Below are 13066 nucleotides of genomic sequence, written 5' to 3' on the forward strand. Positions count from 1 at the left end.
AAATGGACACCGGAGGCAGAAAAAGCATTCATGGAGGTAAAGAAATGTCTCATGGAGCTCCCAACATTGACTGCACCCCACGCAGGAGAACATCTCACGTTATACCTATTCGCGTCCAATATCGCGGTAGGAGCAGTCTTGTTGACGGATCGAAAGGCAGTGCAAAGGCCAATATACTACGTCAGTAGAACATTACGGATGCCGAAACCCGATATTAAATGCTGGAAAAACTGGTGCTAGCGCTAGTATACGCAGCACGAAGATTGAAAAGATACTTCCAGGGCCACCCCATACACGTATTGACCGATTACAAGCTAAATAGTGTATTGGCTAAACCAGAATTATCCGGGAGATTCGCTAAATGGGCAATCGAACTGGGTGAACACTCAACAGAGTATAAGCCCAGACCCGCGATAAAAGGCCAAGTGTTGGTAGATTTTGTTATAGAAGTACCAACAGAAAAAGTCTATGAGTGCCTGTATGAACAAAAACCTCCGGCTCCGTCAGATGAAAGCCAGAAGTGGGCCTTGTTCACGGACGGAGCGTCGAGTGTGGAAGGTTCAGGCACTGGCCTAAAGTTAATCAATCTAGACGGCCAAGAATTCACGTATGCCATAAAGCTGAATTTCAAGAGTACAAACAATGAGGCAGAGTTTGAAGCATTCTTGGCTGGTTTGCGGATTGCAAAGAAGATGGGCGTCAAGTTCATGGAGGCGTGGGTAGATTCAATGCTCATCGCGGGTCAGGTCTCAGGGACATACGAAGCAAAGAACGAGGTAATGGCTTCATATATGTCCCAGTCTAAAGATCTGATACAGCAATTCACTTCATGCAAAGTCATCCATATAAAGAGAAATGAAAATTGGCCCACGGACGCCTTGAGCAAGCTAGCATCCACCAGTTTCGAACATCTGGGTAGGGACGTGCGAATTGAGGTCCTAGATAGCCCATCCATCCCCCAACACCAAGTCAAGGTTATCCAGACAGGAACAGTTTCTTGGATGACACCCATTAAAGAATATCTGTCCTCTAGAACCCTACTAGAAGACAAAGTCATGGCCCGAAAGATCCGCCACAAAGCACTATTTTATCAAGTTCAAGATAACATGCTTTACAGGAAATCATTCCTTGGTCCATTACTCCGATGCGTAGACACAGACGATGCCAATTATTTGATCTGGAATACATGAAGGCATCTGTAGTTTTCACGCAGGACCAAGGATGATGGTGGTGAAAATCATGAATGCAGAGTACTACTTGCCGGGTATGCACTCAGATGCAGTAAAGGAAATCCGGAAGTGTGATTCATGTCAAAGGCACGCACCACATACACAACGACCCCAGAACAAATTAGTCCCAATGATTTCGGCAAGGCCTTTCCAGAAATGGGCCATAGACATTATGGGGCACTTCGCTCCGCTCAACACGCCATCATGATTAAACCTCTTACAACCCGAAGCAAAGTAGACATATGTAAAAAAGTGCATTTGGGAAGCACCGGGTCATAAAAACCGTACAAGAACTCCTAATAAGTCTAGAACTCCACCTAACCGCTTGCACGCCCTGGAGCAGCACTGGACTGGGGTACTTGTGGAGGTAGGGTCCTAAATACCCGGTACGACCTTTTACTTATTATGTTATGTATTATATTTTTTATACTATTATTGTTTACTAACCAATGCCCAATGGGCTGGGGGGTTGTGGAGGTAACCCCTAACCGGGCCTGGTCCAATATGGTTAGGGTTTCATAATGGTAGCCATGGAGTTCCTATATAAGGGGTGTTTATCTTTCATTTGAGGGATCCCTTCTTGGATAATTGGCCTCCACATATTTTTGTGTCTGTAAACAAGAGGAAACTCTTAGCAGTCACCTCCACTCCCCCATATTTTCATGGCAGATCTCGAGCAACCGGACAAGAAGATGAAGTCGTGGTTCGTTCATCTCGAAGACCGAGAAACATCATCATGGATTCAGGTCAGATTCATTTCATGTTTCTACATTACTGTAGGAAGAAACCATACACTTTTACTTTTAATACTTTTGGCTTTGAATCAATCATCATCTGAATTATGTTTTTAAATCATCATATGTGATTAACAAAGGGGACTAATTTACCCATTTACCCTACATTAGTCTCTTATAATCTTACATTGGAGCTAGAACTAAGTCTAAGTGTTCATCACATTTGGTCTGTTTTAATTTTTCTCAGTATTATACATTTGTTTAGTGTAGATGATCATGATCAAATTGCTTTGGAGGGGTCTGTAGTGGCAAATGGCAATGTTCGTTGATGAATCTATCATTGTTATCTATGATTTATGGTTGTGATGACGCTCCGGAAACTGGCATGGCAACCTATGTCGCGGCCATGCGGCGGATCTGAGCCTTGGTTAACAACCACACATCAATTTTGTGAATGCGGGTTTTCTCAGTTCAGTTATCAAATTCATGAGTGTGGGTTGTGATGTTCATTTTAGAGTCACCGTTTTGCAAATTTTAGTGTATATTTTATTTGGTTTGCCTCCTCTTTCAATATTGGTGATTGTTGTCTATTGTTTTGTTTGTAATTTGTTTGGGTAGCCATGTGAAATCTATGCCAAAGAAGAAGATTCATTGCATTGTGACAGTTTGACGCCCCTGTCGCAACAACTGCAATAGTTTGACGCCCCCGTCGCAACGCGAGAGTGTCAATACTAGTTGTAGACCAAAATTAAAATCATCCTCTAAGTACATACAACAAAGCAAATTATTTACATAAATTGAAATCATATTAAAAATAACCATATGAAGTTACTAATCATGTAAAATACATCAATGTGAAGTAGCGCACTTGATATGCTTTAAACCCCTAAACATTCTTGTATTTGTATTGTATATGACCTCAATCAATCAATAAAAACATTTAATTGGCCAGCCTTAAAAAGTTTTTGACTTTATGAGGAAATAATATTGTGCTTACAATTGTAGATACACAAAATAAAAGTCTGGAGTTAACGTTCTATTAACAAAGACTAAGCCTTTAAAACGTACACTAAGGGATTGAGAGTCTTGGTTTTAAGACCCCTAAATAATAGAAATTCGTCGCTAAAAGAAACATACACAACGTAAAGACATTCTTGTGACAAAATCCTATAGAAAAGAGCAAGTTATTTGTAAAAAGCTCACATTTTCCGTATTATGTTCATGAAGGTAGGCGTATGGAAGAAAAGAGTTTTTTAAGAAGCTCCTGTCGTTGACTTTAGAGTTTATACCTCTCCTTAATTTCTTCAATGTTCCTCACAAACTCCATAACGCCATAAATGTTTATATATACGCCATGTCATTAAGTTTGATATTCATGCATTGGATATATCACATTCATAATTGGTTGAAGAATTTAAAATTTTTAAAATATGTAAAGTAAAGAGCTGACTCAGAAGATGTAATTTGATTAAATAAAAATATATATACTTGATTTGAAAAATATATTCTAGAATATATATTATACAAGTTAGACGCAGTGGCGGACCCAGGATTTTTTGCCAATGGGGTCCCATATTTTCGGTGTTCAAATTTTTCGGGTCGGTCGTTGTTCAGGTCGGGTCGAGGCGAAGAACATAATAAAAAACAATATCATAATAAAACTTTCTTTTCAATCATCACTACCTGAACGGGTCAAAATGGGTCGGGTTGACACATAAACACTTTGTTTTCCCTTTCTTAAACATTTTTGAGATAGAACCTAGAACCACCCTTTCATAAGCATGTGTTGAAAACCATTAACTTAAACTAGTGAAAAATAAAACTGATATTTTAAAGTGTTTGAATGTTTCTAAAGAAAACCATGCATAAAGTTGAAAACAATGATATGTATTTTAGAGGTGTTTGAATGTTTCCAAAGTTATCATTGCAACATTAGCAATCAAATGATTGATTAACACTAAAAATTAACACAAAAAACCAAAAACTGAACCTTGTAAGACTTGAACCCATGACCTTTCAAAGATAAAACAAGGGACTTTCCACCAGACCACATCAACATTAATAGCATGGGTTCCAAGTATTAAATCTTATGGGGTCCTCAAAAAATTTAATATACCGCTTCTAATAAATTTTTAGAAAACATTGGTGTCCCGGGACCCCGATCCACACTATGTGGGTCCGCCCCTGGTTAGACGTGTACTGGTTCTTTGAAACCGAGATATCTTCTAGATATAATGGATGCCTTCTAAATTATAGTGTTTTTGACTTTTAGCCTTTTAGGTGTTTAATGTTTATACATAGGTGATAGGTATGTAGCAGTTTGGTCAGAAATTTATAGGCATATAAGTGATTTAGTCAAGAATTTACGGAAACACAGTTGAGTTTGGTTTAAGTTAAAGCTAAAAATAGGATTTAGGATCAGTGCATCGTAACGGGATCATTAAACCGAAAAAACGTTAAACCTGTGAGTTGATACGAAATTAGCCTGTATTATGTTACGGCATCAAGAATAAACAAAGAATTAAACCTGTCAATGCAAAAATACAGCAAATCATCGCAAATCATCATGTGGAAACAAAAAAACCAGCATGTTACAGTTGCGAACCAACGCAAATTTGGTTAGTATCGGCCGTACCAGCACAAATTGGTAAATATGAATTAGGAAGCCAAAAAATCATATTTTAAAGGTATGGTATCAAATATCGAAACGCGGATATAAAAACATGTGACGACGGGATAATTTTAAATTATGAAAAAAGTTTCGGTCACTTTAAAGACCAACCATAACAAATACGAAAGCAGAGTCTAAGAAAATTTTAATTGACAAATAAAACATGTAAAGCCGACACTTGCTTAAATTTAAGATTTAGATATATATAGTATATGTTACATATTATAATTAGTTATATTATAATTAGTTGAAACAAAAAAGTAAAATAAAGTGAATACAAATCATTTATTGGTGTATTGATCTGTGCTATTTTTAAAAGTTAAAACATATATAAATTACAAATGATAAATTAAAATTGAAGTAATAAAAAAATTAAAACATAATAGTGGACTTAAAAAAAATAAATAGTAAATTGAATAGTATGTATGTGAGGGGAATTTCCCCCTTTTAATACATATATATATATATATGGTAAGGTTAAAATGAAACCCGCTTGAGGTGTGAAAACCCGCGAAAACCCTATGTAATATCGTTTATTTTTAATTTTTTTTGTTACATGTAATATATATTGTAACATTTAATACAAAACATTGAAACATCGAAAAAAAAATGTTTTGCTATTTTTTAACATTTTTTTACTAATTTTTATATATGTTTTTAGGAGAGAGAAAATGTTATATTTATATTTACATTTTTTATTTACTTTAATTGTGGACCACAAGATTTAAACATTAATTAAAAATATGTGGTTGAGAATATGTTTCTAAAGTTTTCACAACTCAAATGGGTTTTCATTTTATACTAAGCTTATATATATATATATATATATACACACGGAGAGTATAAAGAGAAAACTTATCTTTAGAGAGAAAATTTAAAAACTCCTAAATAATTATTTTTAATTAAAGATAAAAAAAATATTTTCAAATTTTTGTTTTTGCCATTATTCTTATATTTTCTTACCCTTTGCTCGAAAAAAATAAAAATAAATAAATAAATAAAACCCGCTGTAATGCACATGTGTATTACTGTGATACCGTTGTATTACACATGTGTATTACTATGTATTTTGGAGTTTAATAGTGTTTAATTGCATATATTCAATAATTGTGTACTGTATATGTGTAATAGTGTTGTATTATATGGAAAAAAAATAGTAATAAAATAAAAGTCGATATGTTGCACATGTGCGTTAATGTTGTATTACACATACGTACTAATGTGTATTCGATGTGTGTATTAGTCTTTAATTACATATGTACAATAGTGTGTATCAAATATATGCAATATTGTTGTATTCTATGCAATACAAACACTTTTGCATATATGCAATGCACACTATTACACATACGCTTTGTACCGACGAGGTTACCAACAAGGGTTTTTTTTAGGAACCAATAACAACATATAAGAATATGGAATAGAAAAGAAACTTCAAAAAAAAAATTTTAAAGGTTAAAATTAGTTTTTTAGAAGTTTTTAAGTTTTCTCTTTAAAAGGAGTTTTCACTAGATCCCACCCTGATATATATATATATATATATATATATATATATATATATATATATATATGGGAGATTTCAAATGAGAACCCCTTTGAGTTTTAATACTCGAAAAAACTCAGTGTAACAATTTTTTTTTCAAATTTTTTTTACACATGCGTAATAAATGTAGGTTACATACACGTAAAAAAATTATAGGATTTTTTACGCACCGAGTGAACTTTTTACATATGTGTAACGGATGTTAAAGTTAGTGTAACTACTTACATCATTATTCTCTCCTATTTTGACTTTTTTGCCAGATTTAATCTCAACCACATATTCCAATCCATTTAATTAAATGTGTGGTCTAGAATGGAGTTCTTAAGTTCTTAAAAGTCACCATATTTCTCAAAAGATCCCTCCCATACATATATATATATTGAATTAAATATATATTTTATTTTATTTTTTTAGCTATGAGCATTATATTTTATTACGGGTCCTTGTTGATACATGTTTAGTACGTCTCGATCTTTATTTTGTCTGTTAATGTAATAATTTTATTTTATAGGGGGTTTAATGTAAATAGTCACATTCACCTTTATTGTAAGACACATTCGTTACCCCGTAACGAATATGTGACATTCGTATTAATGTAAGTCCCATTCGTTAGCCCTGTTTAACGAATGGAACATAACGAATGAAGGGCTATTCGGTATGTGTAATGTATAACGAATGAATGTCTTATTCGTTAAGTCTTAAATGTAGCGAATGACTCATTCGTTAAGGTTATTTTAACGAATGAGAGCAACAGTCAAAGGGGAGCAACAGTCAAAGGGGAGTCTGTTGGTGCATTTTGTGACCATCGCTATGCAATTCTGTTCAGCAGAAACGAAGTACGAAGTTAGAAAAACTTCGCCATAGGCGAAGTTATAACAACTTCGCCATAGGCGAAGTTGTAACAACTTCTGCCATAGGCGAAGTTAGAACAACTTCGCCTTAGGCGAAGTTATAACAACTTCGCCTACAGGCCCAAGCCCAAGCCCGCGAAGTTGTTTATATATATATATGTGTGTCTTGTTTAGGTTGGGGTTAATCCTGAAAGTTAGAGGGTTTTGTGATCAGTTTATTTGTCTAGAGAGAAACCGAGAGGGAGAGTCGTGTGGGACGGCCCGAGGTAGAGCTCACCTCGGGTCCGCCGTCATTTGTTTTCGTGTTTGGTATGTAATGTGTTTCGGTTATTATATAAAAGATCTGCAGATGTGTTTATCCCATTCGTGTGTTTGTTCGTGTGTTTGTATGTTTGTAATCGTGTTCTTCGTCTTCTACACCATTAAACGAGTCTAGGAGGATTCCGCACTCCTAGACCTCGTGCGGATCTCGTATCGATCAGCGACGCCCCGCGCGGGGACCTACAGTAATTTTCCCATAGCCCTTAAACTCCCCTAGGGCCATGCAAACTGATTCGGTTTATCATTCATTCGATTAACGCATCAAACTCAACAATTGACAATTCTACACCCGATAAACCCTAGTTTTCGAACTAAAATCGATTGACCGACCTAAACACCTCCAATGGCCACGAAATTTTAATATGATGTAAATGCCATACCTGGGAATCTGTCTACACCAGAAACTCTAATTTTTATCCACGGGAAGTGGGTCAATTGCACCTTGGCCGAAATATGTCCAACGAAAAGTATCGGCAAAATTGAGCATCAAAATGATTAGGGGTGAACGAAAAGAGTGTTGGGATTGTAGTACATACCTTGAACTACTTCTAAATGCCTTGGAATCACTCAAAAAGTCGAAGCAAAGAAGGGGGGGCTGCACTTCTGGCCGATCGCTGCTGTGGTTAGGGTTAGGGTTAACCTTTTGTTTTATGATATAAAATAAAAGTTACATCCAAGTCCCTCCAATTTGAAACATAAGGCATTATGGAAGAAAAGTTAAATGGTTTAACGTACCGAGATGACGCAAAGGCTTCCGAGAAACGTCGGATAAATCTCGAGAATTATACATACTCTACAAGCTTTAATTCTTGAAACCGGAATTAACGGGCGTTACACTCAAGATGAGACATCTAACGTAAACAGCTCAACTAATGTATGCTTCATGGCAATGGGTGCAAATTCTGGGTCAAACTCAAATGCTCCAAGTTCGTTACCTAAAGTGAATCTTCAAGAAGCTGAACAACAATTTGCTTTTTTATATGCATTCATGACTTCATATGAATAACTGGTTGGTAGCAAGATTGCAACAAGTGAGTTGACCGACGAAGACTATAACCAAATTGATCCCGATGACCTTGAACTAATGGATCTCAAGTGGAATATGGCAATGATTGTCAGAAAGGTCAAGAGGTTTATGCAAAGAATGTGGAAAGATCTTCCTTCTCTTAACAAGCGAGTTGGATTTGATAAACTGAAGGTCAAGTGTTATAATTGCGGGGACTTTGGCCACTTTGCCAAAGAATGAGATAAACCAAGAAAGGAATATTCAGGACCACGCAATGCTAAGAGAACCCCGGGAAAGAATGCATCGGGAAATGATCAAAGTAAGAAGAGTTCATCAGAAAGTGACAAATCTAAGTTGTCCAACAATCAAGCTCTTGTCACAAATGAAGGTGTAGACTGGTCTCAACGCTTATTGGGAAATCAAGTAAATCTGGCTGTTGTCGAACCGTATGAGAAAATTTGAAGATGCAAGCAGTGATAATGTATCTGAAGAAAGTGACTCCTCTGACTTTGAAACTGATTCTGATCAGAGTTCGTTTGTGCAAATCGAATCTGATAAATCAATTCCTGATCAAGTTGAATCTTATGCTTGCATGGCTAAGATCGAAGAGGTATGATTGAGTGTACTGAATGTGCTGAACTCAAAACTAAACTTCAATCAGCTTTCAATCAGAACACTACTCTCACAAAAGATCACTTTATGATCAATGAATCTTATCGACATAAATCCAAATTGCTGGAACAATCTACATTAAAAATTCAAAATCTGTCTGAAAGCAATCATGATCTCAAAGCTGAGGTTCAATGTAAGATAATTGTAGTTGAGAAACATTTCAAGGAGATTCTTAGACTCCGAACTTGTATTTCTAACCTGGAAAATGAAGTTTTAGAACTAAAAAACAAACTTGGAAGATTTCGAGATTCCTCGTTTCTTTTAAATGAGATCATTGAAGTAAACCATTCTCACAAGAAAAATGGGAAAGCAGGTTTAGGGTACGTCGAGATTCATCCTCCTTTTAAAAGAGATTACTATAGCATTCCCGATGTAAAAAAATGTCCAGAAATGCATACAGTTGAATCTGAAAATGTTGAACAAATTAAAATAACTAAAGAACCAATTCACATTACAAGTAAATCTGTGTTTACCAAAGTTGAAATGGATGGTTCTATTGAGGAGTTGTCTAAACCAAATGAGATTGTCAAAAACAAGAACATCCCTGCTGACAATCACATCTTATGTGAACCTGAAGAGTTTGAACAAGTATTGTATGGTTCAAAACCTTCAGGCGATTCATTAAAAACTCCTAAGGTATCACCTAATGTACCTAAATCAGACAAACCCTCGATGTCTGATGAGGAGTTAATGAGGTTCATCTATCCTCAACCTAAATCTTCAAGTGGGTAGATATTTAAGTTAAAAGGATTGTCAAAAGTGTTTTCAGATAAAGAAGTTCCTTTGAATCTTCAAAATCCTGAAATGACTGGCAGTGTCTTTCAAGATGACACATCAAAAGTTACTAAGCTTGAACAAAGTTTTTTCAAATCAAAACTTGAGAATGTTCAAGATAAGGCACGTGATAACAAGTTTAAACCTATGAAATTTGTAAAATCATCCGGGATGTAGAATTCTTCTAATTCTACCAATCTAGAGTTTTATCAAAATAAAAAAGGATTCAAACCCACTGTTCCAAAGAAAGTAACTTTTGAAAAGTCTAAGATAGATGTTCCTCAACCTGTGTATGAAAGTAAACCAAGTATTTCACCACATAAGTCATTAGACACACGTTTATGCTTTAAATGTGGTGAACCGGGTCATGTTTCGAAGAAATGTAAAGCAAAGGTTGATGATATAAAGTTGTCATTAAACCGAAAGACTGAATTGAATCAGAATATAAAAGAAAAACAAATTGATGAGTGTGTGATAATGTATTCAAATATTAATCCGAAGAAAGTAGTTCGGGTTGAATCGTTTAACGTATCAAACAAATTTGTTGACCGTGCTCAACCAATTTGTAAGAACACTGATTCGGGAATCATACGTGACGGTTACTTAAAAAAGAAAACCAAGAAACCGGTCACCTATTCTCAAGTACCGAATTCTAATATTAATTTATCTTTATCTCCGAAAGTATCAAAGGGAGAGCCCAAGACTGAGGCTTGTGCTGCCTTTTTGAACTAATAACTTTACCTTATTGTGCAGAGTTCATCTAGATCCGTGTCAAATCACAAGTGGATATTGGATAGTGGATGTTCTCAGCATATCACTAGCAACCTGGATCTTCTGAATAACATCAAAGATATTCAAGGGGGTTATGTGGCGTTTGTTGGTAACAACGGTGGGATGATTACTAAGGACGGAGAAGTTTCAAATGGGAAAGTGACGTTTGAAAAGGTTAATTATTGTGAAAAAGTGGATCATAATCTGTTGAGCGTATCACAGATATGTGATAAGAAGTTTACCACAATGTTCACAGATACGGAATGTGTTATCCTTCAACTGGGATACACGATTCTTGAAGACATGGTTGTCATGCGATAACCTAGATCAAATGATATTTATGTACTTGACATGAGTTGTAATGTAAGTGTTTCGCCCTCCGCTACGTGTTTCGTATCGAAAGCAACAGAAAAGGATTCTATCCTTTGGCATCGACGCATGGGACACATTCACATACGCAAGATGAATTTTCTCATTTCAAATGAGTTGGTGGATGGTGTTTCTCTTAAGAATTTCAAGATTAATGATCATTGCGTTGCATGCAAGAAGAGGAAAGAAAAGAAGAAGTCACATCCGAGCAAGTCAATTAACTCGATTGATACACCACTAGAACACACTTCATATGGATCTCTTTGGTCCAGTGAATCGTGCTAGTATCGTGGGTGATCTGTACTGCTTGGTGGTTACTGATGATTTCTCACGATACTCATGGGTTTTATTTATAGGATCGAAAGATCAGACGCCTATCTTAATTTAGAACCTTATCACGAAGATCGAATCACTTTACAAACTGAAAGTGAGACGAATACGTAGTGAGAATGGAACTGAATTTAAGAATAATGTATTGGATTTCTTCTGCATTCAGAAAGGAATTCATCGGGAATTCAGTGCCCCTTATGTTCCTCAACAAAATGGCGTGTCTGAAAGAAATAATCTTACGTTGATTGAAGCTGCGAGAACGATGCTTGCTGATTCTAAGATACCCGTTCAATTCTGGAACGAAGCTGTGAATACAGCGTGCTACACCCTGAATCGCGTGCTAACGGTAAAGAGATTAAAGAAGACTAGTTACGAGCTTCTAAACAATCGTAAGCCGAACTTAAAGTATTTGGAACCGTTCGGGTGTCCGTGTAAATTGAAGAGAGATTCTGGAAAGTTTGGTGAAAAAGCTTTTGATGGTTATTTTTTGGGATACAATTCTCCTAAGAAACAGATCTTCAATATCTCTTCTGGTTGTGTGGAAGAATGGTATCACATTGATTGCCAGAGTTATACTACTCCTCCAACTGGTACAGGTCTCGATTGGATGTTCTATTACGACAGGTTATTTAATTCGTTTACATCAGTGGTTGAAGAAGTTCCTGAAGATTTTATTAGATCATATTTGGAAGAACAATGTCTTCCTATTCCAATATCTTCTTCGGTTGATATAGATGACTCTCCTAATGTATCTGAGACATCTCATGATGTTTCAGCCTCTTCTGATGATGCTGATTTTGTTGATTCATCGTCAGTTCCATTAGATGAAGCTCCAGATACAAACGAGCCGATTCTAATTGTTGATGATTCACCAACTGTGTCTTTAGACATAGCGGAGGAAAATGTCACCAATCTGGGTGATAACATATCTGTACCTGCTAATTTTTTCTTAAGAATTCATTCTAATCATCCGTAGGAATAGATAATTGGTGATGTGAACGACGGGGTTCGTACAAGACACCAATTAGCTAATGTATATGATGATATGGTTGACTGTAACTTATCTCCTACTGAGGATTCGATAGTCTGTGCTTATGCGGATTTGCACTCGTCGGGTATCCTTAGTATTGCACAATACACCTGCTTCCTATCACAGATTGAACCGAAAAATGTCACGATGGCACTTAAGGAACCGTCTTGGGTAAGCGATGCAGGAGGAGCTGCAACAGTTTATTAGATTGGGTGTATGGGACTTAATTGATAAACCCGACCGTGTGAAAAATGCTATTCCGACAAAATGGGTTTTTAAGTGCAAAAAGGACGACCGCGGGGTAATCGTGAGAAACAAGGCACAATAGATAGTTCTTGGTTACAATCAACAAGAAGGCATTGATTACACTGAAGTATATGCTCCTATGGCACGACTGGAGGCTATACTTATTTTTCTTGCCTATGCAGCCTAAAATTTTTTAAGGTTTATCAAATGGATGTGAAGTCAGCGTTCTTAAACGGAGCTATTCATGAGGAAGTGTACGTGAAGCAGCCTCCCGGTTTCGAGGATCCAGACTTTCCCGAGTGTGTTTATCGATTAAACAAGGCTCTGTATGGTTTACACCAGGCCCCGAGAGCCTGGTACAGCACGTTGGCTAAACATTTGATAGAAAGCGAATTCAAGAGGGGAACTGTGGATTTTACTTTGTTTAATAAGGACGTTGGTGATGATCTGCTCCTCGTCCAAATCTATGTCGACGACATTATTTTCGGTTCGACAAACGACAGCCTGTGTAAAGATTTC

At 36.4% G+C, this 13066-nt stretch overlaps 1 protein-coding gene across 1 annotated transcript; it reads left to right on the forward strand.

Moving 5' to 3' along the window:
- Window positions 1-218: 218 nt before the first annotated feature.
- LOC143567540 (uncharacterized) lies at window positions 219-1190 on the forward strand. Its single transcript, XM_077053936.1, has one exon. It carries the CDS (start codon window positions 219-221, stop codon window positions 1188-1190), a length of 972 nt encoding a protein of 323 aa, XP_076910051.1.
- Window positions 1191-13066: the final 11876 nt, after the last annotated feature.

This window comes from Bidens hawaiensis, unplaced genomic scaffold (assembly GCF_021521415.1).
Source record: "Bidens hawaiensis isolate Kalapana, Puna unplaced genomic scaffold, B.hawaiensis_p1.1 tig00023424_1, whole genome shotgun sequence".
NCBI lineage: Eukaryota > Viridiplantae > Streptophyta > Magnoliopsida > Asterales > Asteraceae > Bidens > Bidens hawaiensis.